Source organism: Periplaneta americana, chromosome 14 (assembly GCF_040183065.1).
Source record: "Periplaneta americana isolate PAMFEO1 chromosome 14, P.americana_PAMFEO1_priV1, whole genome shotgun sequence".
Lineage (NCBI taxonomy): Eukaryota > Metazoa > Arthropoda > Insecta > Blattodea > Blattidae > Periplaneta > Periplaneta americana.
Genome location: NC_091130.1, coordinates 69380630 through 69391560, shown reverse-complemented (window position 1 = coordinate 69391560; position 10931 = coordinate 69380630). Strand labels below are relative to the sequence as shown.

At 33.3% G+C, this 10931-nt stretch overlaps 1 protein-coding gene across 1 annotated transcript in view; it reads right to left on the bottom strand.

The window, feature by feature from the left end:
* Positions 1-772: 772 nt before the first annotated feature.
* Positions 773-10931, bottom strand: part of LOC138713419 (UBA-like domain-containing protein 1) — a 77162-nt gene continuing 67003 nt past the window's right edge. Inside the window, exons 3-4 of the mRNA XM_069845509.1 lie at positions 7186-7294; positions 773-1900 (exon numbers count right to left, since the gene is read on the bottom strand). Of these exons, the coding sequence (XP_069701610.1) occupies positions 1731-1900; positions 7186-7294 (279 nt within the window). The 3' untranslated portion in view covers positions 773-1730. The remainder of the gene's footprint in view (positions 1901-7185; positions 7295-10931) is intronic.

Below are 10931 nucleotides of genomic sequence, written 5' to 3'. Positions count from 1 at the left end.
TGCCAACTGTAACACAATTATGCTATGCATAGCGGAATTTACGTCTTGTAGCATAATGTCCATAGCATAATGCTAAAATATGGCATAATTTCATTTCAGAATGTTCAATGTACTAGAGTCTGTAATGTAGGAAATTTCATCAATGTTTCAAAATGTTTTGCACTGTATCACATTGTAAATTTGATTTTGAAGTGTATTTTAGTAATTAAATCTGTCACAGTAACTTTTACTGGACTTTAAATGATTTAAAAAATTTACAGATAATTCGCGATTTTCGCGGAAATTCGTGCATTAATTACAGCATATTATCGGGAGTCGACTGTACATTATTCCTTAGCTAAATTTTATAATGGCGTTCAAATTACGGTGTTTGTCATGAAAAGTTATGCAAGGGGGAACATTTTCTAAAAATGAAAATTAATTCAGTTACTACCCATCACTAATTGGTTTCCTTCCCAGGTTATTTTAAAACTTTTCTGCTCGGTTCTTCCCACCTATTAAGTAAAATAAAACAAGGTTTTCGTCCGAATTTTCATTTCTCCACGTACCTTACAATGATCACATTATTATAATAACCCTTGTAAATGACAGCATATCAATCAATGTCTCTCATTCACTGCAACTTAATTAAGCACAGGTATATGACGAACATCAAAAGGTTAAAAATCTATACATATTTACAACATTTCTAGTTTGAAATGTGACACAGTAGTATACCATTTGTATATCCTCTCTTCCAGCCTTGTACTTTCAAAACTTATATAAATCAACAAAACTGCCACAAGTACTTTTACTTTCAACAATATCCGATATTATTTACACTTTCTGAAAGTGGGATCTTGACAAATATACATGACTATTATCATGTTAGGAATTGTAAAGTAACAGCGATAAAAAAAATAAACTAAAAATCTACATATTTCTTTTTGTTAGACATAAAATTGAACATTGTACAAATCAAACAAATATGAGTTAACAACATACATACATGACTTATATTAAAGACATGGATGATAACAGGGAACTTACAAAGATATGATTAGTTGTAAAGTCATCATATTTGAAACAGTTCAAATACTGCAATTACTTTATGGTACGTAAGTGATCGTATTTTTATTACCCTAAAGCATGTTCATTCATATTACAATACTTTCTTTTCAGAACAATGGCTTTACTTTAACGTTCTTATATGATACATAATCAATTTAATCAATCGATCTCGATACGTGTCAGAATACATTATTCACATACGCCACTCACGCACGCACACACACATACATGCACACCATTTACAGTTACATATACACAATATGCTTCACGGAATCATCAAATTGTGTGTACATAAACACTACATCAACTATTATTGTCTAATCTTTCAACATCATATTTTTTATCTTGTATGTTACCATAGCAACATAAAAATGTTACTTCAAGAAGGGACAGAAAACTGTCAAGGGGGTTATGATGTAAATTTTTATGGAAAAAAAAAAAAAGACATTCCCTCTTTAAATTACATAGCATTCTTGTACTAAATTCCCACTGCAATGGGACTTTCTGCTGGAGGTCTGAGCTTGCGTCTCTTGAAACAGCAACAACAGCCCCGCCACATGCAGAGATCAAACAACTCTACCCCACTTACATGCTGCTGGCAGCACAGCTAACATCTTTCCCCTCCTTTCTCTCGTTAATGATAATTAAACATATGAGTAAAGTCAGTTCAAGATTAGTGTTTATCTCTGAAGCTCCACTCCTAGACCGACCCCTACGCTGAGACCATTACTCTGTTGGCTGGGCTGGCACTGCAGTCCCATTGGGTACTGCGGCTGAGGTTGCTGTTGTTGCTGCTGCTGCTGTTGCAAAGAAAGTTGAGTGTTTTGGTTTGGAGATGTAGAAAACATCCCTACAAGGAAAAAAAAAAGCAAAACATTAAATTAGTCATTATGTAATAATGCCCACAATTAATTAATATTGTTGTTCATAATATTGTATGTGGTACATTTGCATATTTAAGAACTACTTAATTATTCCAAAGTGTATAGATTATGTTTAATTTACAAAACAAGATGTGGCAAATACAATCTTTCCTTCTCTTGATAAGTTCTTTATGTTTATACTGTACATAACAACAGTGGCGCCAACTTATATGGGCTCGTGGGGTTCGAGCCCACCCTATAATTTGTGTGTCTTAATGACAGCATAAGTAATTCCTTCCCTATTTCCGATGTCTCACCAGGAAGTGTTTAACCTTTATTCCATCTTCAGGGATGAAGTACCTCACAACGACAGGCAGAAATTTAATTCTTTCCCATTTATTGTGTCTATTGTAAATGTGACAAAATGATGTCTGTAAGTTCTTGTAGAGTTCATCAATTACCATAGGTTCAATTATGTTCAAGACGATAGGCTCACATTTTGTTCAGACAAATTTTGGTTCAAAAGTTTCAAAATAGTTTAGAAGAACAATCAGAGGTCCTGAATCTTATATCATGTGAAGCGGACTGGAATGCAAATGTTGTTTCTTTAGCTTCCATTATTAGTCCTTTTCTGCAGGATCACTGCTCTTCAAATACATACTGTAGGTAATGAACAATCCTCTGCAGCAGGCAAAGCAGGCAAACCAGCTTTATTCTTAACACTTTTCAAGTGTTCTTTAATGTCTGACTACCCGCCATGTACTACAGAGGAAACTCAGGCACAATGATTGCATCACATTCAATCAACTTCATGACAATATTTTTTAAGAAAAGGAAAGTTCTTTTGCAGTTCATCCGTAAACTTAGGCATGACAGGGATAGAAACTAAGCAGAATTGTAATATAAACTAATGCAAAGCTGTCGATACACATGAAGAGCACTACTAGAATGGTCGAACAGCGTTGTAAACATAAAAGACTTTACAAAAGACCATATGTCATGTAAGCGTGATTTGCACGTCTGTTTAGATTCTGAGTGAGCATGGTTTCAGATAGTAGTGATTTAGCAAAAATCGAACTGGCCGTGATGGAGATCGATTACAGGTATTCTAGAGTTGAGAACAGTGCCGTTATTTTTATAAACTTACTTGTTTTCTACTTTACTTCCCTCCCACACACGATAATGTACAATAGCAGAAGCAGCAGTTAGTATACTAGAGGCAAAAGAAATAGGCGGGTTTGGCGAATCCTTCCTTCACTACCCCGACTTCTACACCCCTCAGAACCTGCTTGGTGTATGGTCCTGTCCCAAATAGTTTTCTCCTCCATTCACATGTTTTGCACTATAGAAAAACTTTAAATAAATAAAGACAGATAGATTAAAAGAAAGTAATAATGTAATTTCTAGTAATTATAAATACCTGATTTACTGAATATTATATAATATTTCACAAGTTAAGCCATTTCACATGTAATACAATGTAATGCAAACGTAATATAAATCAAATATTAACAGTACAAACAAATATTTTGTATTTATGTATTTTAAGACTATTGTATTGTAAACACAAAAAAAAAGTTCATACACTTATCAACTTTATGAATCACGTGAAAATTAAAAATTAAAGTGCAAGAAATAAAAGTATTTTTACTGTGTGCAAAAAATGTGCACGTTATTATAACATGAACGAATTTCGTAATAAAATATATTTACGTACGGTATTGGAAGCACGCTTACAAATGATTTAGCTTAACAAAACAAATAACACAATAAGTATGACTCACAAAAAAATCGTTTATAAATTTGGTAGTCAACACACTGTTCTGACTCTATGCGAAGAGTTTCGGTTAGTCTAAATTTGTTTATGCGTCTGTATTATTGCACTCCATCAACTATTAAATACAAGAAGTGTCGAAATGGCCTCATTCAATTAATATTCAGTATAAGACAATTCGTCCATTTGATACAGATACAATTGGCATTCTAATTAAGGAATTTTCCTTATTCTGTGAAACATTTCTAAAAAATGAAATTAACATAATAATGGTATTCAACAATCTCAATAATGAAATAATTTTCAATTGGTAATGTCTTTAATAAATAATTTAATAAAATACAAAATAAAATGAAACAATACTTAAAAAGAATCCTAATTTAAATGTAAAATTCAATATTATTTCTTCATCTGTCCATATATTCTTTAAATAAATATAAAATTACCAATGGACTTTACAAAATTTGTAATTTTTTCTGCTACACACATTATATAAATTATTTATATCAGCAAAAATGCATTTTTAAGGAAATGTTCCTCCCTCCGCCATTTAAAGAGGAAAAAAATCTTTAGCACAGTAGTATCACAGATGAGCACTTGTCAATAACTAACATTCGAACGCAACGACAAAAAGGTCTCTTTGTTCAGGTCATAAACCGCTAGAGGAAATGTGGAATGAGTAGTTTCCATATGAAACCAAAACCTGCCTATTTCTTCTGCCTCTACTTTAGTAGTAGTAGTAGTAGTAGTAGTAGTAGTAGTAGTAGTAGTGGTAGTAGTAGTAATAAGAAGAAAAAGAAGAAGAATTCCCTTCCTGACCTGATGCCAATTATTAATTCTTTTATTATGTTTCCCCAGGACAATTCATAAACCAGCCGGGACACTGGGAATAGGACCTTCAAACCAGAAACGCATCCTGGTTAAACCAGAACATATGGTCAGCTTATTGCTGTCTCCACACATATTACATAGTTCATAGTTCTCAGTGTGGTGTGTTACAGGCCTTAACGTCCTACGAAACCTTTCTATAAAAACAATGAAAAAATAACAACTTAATCAGTGGACCATGTTTAGAAATTAGCAGACTTCGACAATTTGTAAAACAAGAGAACATCCTTTACGGGTACTAAATCGAAGCCTAATGTTATCTTGTTTTACAAAGTGTCGAAGCCTGCTAATTTCTAACATGGCCCACTATTTAAGTTATTTCTTCATTGTTTTTATACATAGATTTCTTATAGCAATGTTATACCCCTATGTCCTATACCCAGAAAAACACGCTGTATATTATTATGCTTATTAATCATTGTTCAAAAAAGAAAACATCAATACACCTATATCTATAATTATTTCCTTTGATATAAATCAAGCAAATCATGTTACCAAGCTATCAGCCGTCATAATAATGAGCATGACATATCCGTATCTGGAGGTGTTTTTTTATGCTACAAGGTTTTGGAAAGGGATCGAACTGCAATGGGCCAGCGCTTAATGATGATGAGTACAAGACCACTGAAAAGCTTCCATTCAAAATCTGAACAAGTGTTTCAATGGGATTAAAATGACATTAAATTCAGAACAAGTGTTTTTAAGCAAGCAAACTCAGTATCATTAAATGCTTACATACTGTATTAAAAGAAAAGAACTTTGTAAAGAGCCGGTGTCAAGATTTTCAAGACATAAGCAATTTACATTACCTCTGGCCTTTGAAAAACTCTTACGAACTTAGAATTAAATTCAAACATATAACAAACTTACACTATGCTCAGGGAAGTGGCAGTTATGTAAGCATTATACTATTTAGAGTAAATTGTGATAATTAGAGAGCAGAATTTTAGGCCCTAAAAAGTGGCATTTTAGGTGTCTAAAATAGGCTCTTAAATTCCTTTATTTAGGCTCTATAAAGTAAAAAAATAGTTTTTTTTTTTTGTTAAAGAATGTCACTAATATAAGATTCAACATTTATTTAATGCAAAATTCTAGGATTAAAAGAAACTTCCACACATTTCACAAGGGTACACATGCATACACAAAATAAAGACATTGTCTTTAAGGGGACACTCAACTATATTTTGGAACTTTTTTCCTATTTGACCAATCTTTTTCAAATTTGGAGAAAAAGTTTAATGTACACATGGAAAGTAACATGCAAAATCTCAGCTCATTAGATCCAATACTTTTCAAAATAAAAAATATTTCAATTTTTAATCAATCATTAATTGAAGTATCACTTTTAATTATCATTTTTTATTTTTTGGCTTTGTGCATTTGACTGTGACTTCTCAATGACTAGGGGAAGAATTCTGCGTATTGATTTAGTTCTGTCACGTAAATTAGTGTAGAAATTTAATTTTTCATTTCTATGACACTTTTTCTCCAATTTTTAAGTTGAGTGTCCCCTTAAGTTAGGTTTTTCATTCACCAATCACATTTCCACAGTTTGCTTCACAGTAGATGATCATCACCTATTGTGGCTATTGTGTCACTCACTGCTGTACTTACAAATGGTGAGAAAAAAGGGATAGTTATCTGTGTTGGAAAGTAAGAGAATGCTTATTCGGGTACAACTCAGCAAGTTTGTGTTAAATTGCTGACAAAGAAAGATAATAATAATAATGATAATAATAATAATAATAATAATAATAATAATAATAATAAAATTAACAACAAGAACAATTTGTGCTGCACGAGTTCTTTTACATGACAGTAAATCTAGTGACATAAGCCTGTTGCATTTAAGCACACTTAAATGCCATTGACCTAGGCCGGGATCGAACCCACAACCTTGAGCACAGAAGGCCAGTGCTATACCGACTACGCTACCCAGGCCGACTGAAAGTTGGAATTTTATGATTGAAAGATTGTAAGAACGAGAAGGGGTGGCCAGTAAGTACTTCTCTATTGTGTTATTCACTGCTAGGAAGGAGTTGTTATTGGTCTTGGAATGTAAACGGTACAGGATGTTAAGATAAACAGTAAACAGTTACGAAAAATGATGCAAAAATGTTAAAAAAAAAATTAAAAATAGGCACTAACGTCGAAAAAGGCACTTCTAGGCACTTTAAATCCCTTTATTTATACCTATATTTCCATGAAAAATGTAAATATTAAATATCAAGCCTGTATGTATCAAGGAAAAAAATAGGTTTTTGCCTAAATTCCGCTCTCTAGTGATAATTTAATCCTGTACCTATTATGTTATCCCCTCCTATATGCAATATCACGGCAACTTCAAAAGAGAAGGTTAAGTATACAAGGAAGTGTCTGCTTAATTTCGGGAGCATAAAAAGTTAAAATATTACAATGATTCAAGATAAGTAGTGAGTGTATTTGTAATTTGTAGAACTGATAAGCTGAGTGAACCACAGACTGATATAAATAAATATAGGCTACAAATGATAACATTTACAAATTAGCTGATGTTATGACAATGTTAACAAAGAAGATCAAGATCTATGAGGCAATTTTACTGTTATTCACCACTGCAACTGTACTTACCCGAAGGAGATGAGCTAAGTTTGTCACTACCCGTTGACATCCTTGAGAAAGCCAACAGTGCATCAGGAAAGTTGGGTGGTGTGGCTGGCGTGTTGCATGGGGTACATACCTGACAGAATAAAGTAGCATGTTTTAATGTTAAACTGACATAGAAACTGGGTGTTAAGAGTAGTATGACACATCCTTACTATAGGGTAAAGTTGCTGACATGCCTTTTTTCTCAGAATAAAAGAAGTTCTGTCACTCTTTTTTCTAGCTTGATGAATGAAATACCAACAATAGTCCACTCAGAATCCCACTGGTGATAACTTAATGCTAAAGAATGAGAAAGAGATCTATCACTATAGTGTTATAGAGAGTACAGACCATATACAAGTAGTAGCAGTCTGCATTTCTATTTGTGGATATAGAAATCTTTTAATTATTTTGGCTATGGTTACACGATAAGTGAAGAATTTAATTCAGAACCCAGTCTTTGTGATTTGTAGTTCGTACGTTTGATCAACAGCCAGTTTTTCTGACAACTCGTTTCGTCATTGAAGAAGCCCTAACAAAGAGATAATATATTTTGAAGATGTATAAACTTGCTAAACAAAGTGTTACTATATATTATATAAAAACGTTTCTGTATGGTCATGTTTAAAATTAAATTTTATTTGAGGGTTGGGGGGGGGGGGGGAATAGAAACAAATAAAACAATTCAACTCAGAAGCAACAGGCATTGAAGTTGCTACAGTTAAGAAAATTTCACGGATTGAAAATGTCAGTAGCTATTAGACAGGACTAGGATATTATGTTGAAATAGAATGATTCGCCAGCATACAGATATCTAGTTGTCTATTCTTTTTACTTTATTTTAATCAAAATAAATTTTATTTCATTTTTAAACACTGTCACGACACTTTCGTGTTAAGTGTAAGCACAATATGACAATGCAGATTAGGCAACTTCACTGCCATTGTAAGCTACAGTCAATTTTGGCAAGGGAATGAGGAAAGGTCACCGAAGCTTGTCATGGGCAATATTATAATGTGTTATATACTGTAGTTATTTTCTCATAACAAATATCGGTATAAGTCTTTCCTACACAAATTCATCACTGATATTTATCTACAATTGATTAAGTGATCAGCGTTCAAAATGAGAGAAATACAGAGAATAAGAAACACATGTAAACACTTAAGAGTTTCGTATTAACACAAATGTAAGTGTACACAACAATAAAACAGAGATAGTAACATTATTCATTGATTCAACTCCATGTTTAGAATGCTGATCTCAAGTCTGAATAAAGAAGAGTGAATGACTTGTGGAATACACTAGACTTAGAACTTACATTAATTCCCAGTAAATGTAGCTAATAAAATGCGAGCCATTCGTTAGCTAGCAGACCATCTGCCATTACAATCAGCAAATCCTACTCCTTATTGGAATAAGTAAGGACAAGTACTTGGTACCTTAGAACAGGGCCTTCTTGGCTAAAGTATGACAACCCTGAGCTCCCAGGGTGGAAAATAAAAATAAACAAACACGAAATTTCCAAAAATGAATGCTGGACAAAGCCATTTATGACAAATAGAAAATGATTTCCAAGGAGTTGAAAATTGGATCATAGAACATACTATCACTATCGTCCAAATGCCTTAAAAATACTATCGGGAGTTGGAAAACTAAAGATGAGATGGAAAACACTCAAAGTCTTTTAGAGAGAAAATGGAGGAGACTGGTAGCAAATAGGGAATAGTGAAGACAGTTTTCGAAGGCTTAACCCACATAGAAATGACGAGCTGATGATGATGATAATACAAACATATGTATATTTTACTTGGTACCGTATAAGTTGGGTATTAGGTGAGGCCGAATTTCGAAACAAGATAAAGGCACTTTTGTAGTTCTTACGCACAATATTTTGTTTCATATAGTACTATTCGAATTTACTTATTTATTATTAAAATTAATAATATAATTAATTTTTTGAAGAGGCAGATATAAGAGAATACGTACTGAAAAGAAATGATAAACTGTCGGTGAATGGAGAACACTTGTTTTGTTAATTATCTAGAAAATCGTGAGCATGTTTTGGATACAATTTTATTATCGACATAAAAGTGATCAGCGAAAATATCAGTTTGGATGCAGGATAGAAAATTGTTCGATCAATACCCTAATTTACTAGAAGAGGGACCTGCTATGTTACGATGCTAGTCTATCTGTATTTTGGAAAATGTTTCTTCTGAAAACAAACAAGTAAGGGACTGATGACTGTAACAAATAAAACGATATATCGCTGACTTCGATGAATTACTGATTTTTACTACAACACCATATGTTAATGACAGCAAGTTTATTATCTGCAGAAATTAAAATGCTGTTAATAGAATGCTATAAATGATTACGTCTAAAGTAGTGTAATATGTTACTAGTCAGCGAAGTATGCAATGGAGGGAGAAAGGAACTAGCCACTCTACCTCATTATCTTCTGGCTTAGTTGCCTCATGAATGTCTTATTGGTGTCACTTATGAGGTTCAAACCTGTCTTTGGACAGTTGACTAAACAACCATGTTAACTGAAGTAAAATATTTAATACAAATATGAAAATGTGTTTACAAGTGTAAGAGAGTTCTCTTCCTTATGGGAGGGGGAAATTTACGAGAAAAAAAAATAGCTTGCTCTTTTACTTGAGTTTAAACAATGAAAATGATATACTGCTATTATTTTCTATACAATAATTATACTGCATTTCAAATAATAAGGACTTACGAAAAACAATAAAATTTTTGTGACTGATAAAATCTTTATTTGGTTCTGATCAAGACAAAAGAAACAACAAAAATGCCTCAGTTTACAGTTACTAAAGAATTCATAGGAAATTCCTGTAGTACAACTTGAAGCGACTGGAAGGTCCGGGGTTCGATCCCAGGTGGTGACAGGATTTTTTCTCGTTGCCAAACTTTCAGAACGGCCCCGAGGTTCACTCAGCCTCCTATAAAATTGAGTACCGGGTCTTTCCCGGGGGTAAAAGGCGGTCAGAGCGTGGTGCCGACCACACCACCTCATTCTAATGCCGAGGTCATGGAAAGCATGGGGCCCTACCTCCATGCCCCCCAAGTGCCTTCATGGCATGTTACGGGGATACCTTTACCTTTACCTTTTTACCTTTTACAACTTGAAGCAGGAGGGAGAAAACAAAAATTCTGGTACATTTTATATCTCATACATATCTTAATACCACAATTTTTCTTTTCTTGATTCCCATGAAAGAAATTAACAGATATTATGATGGACAAGACCTCTACTCCACAGAACAAAACAAGAGTAACAAGAGATTTATTTTCTTGGCTCTCCTGCCTTGAATATCTGTTTTATTTCTGTCTCCTTCTAGTACAAATATACTTCAGTTCTTTCCAACCCAGACCTAAACATACAAATGCTGCTTGTTAAAATTAGATCAAACAGCACACGGAAGGTCTCCCTAATGCATTCCAGTTATTTTGCTCGTCACACTTCAAGGGCAATTTGTCTATTATTATAAATATTTTCAAAAGACTGGACATAGTACTGCTTACAAATCAGTGTTCCCTCACATAACATAACATTTTGCATGCACGTGGATTGAGATAATTTTTTAATCACTGTAATTAATGCACTTTTCATAAAGTTAAATACTGAATTGTTTTCGTAACTCATTAAATTATTATATACCGGTATTCGTTTTCAGCTATACACAGAATCATATTATTATACC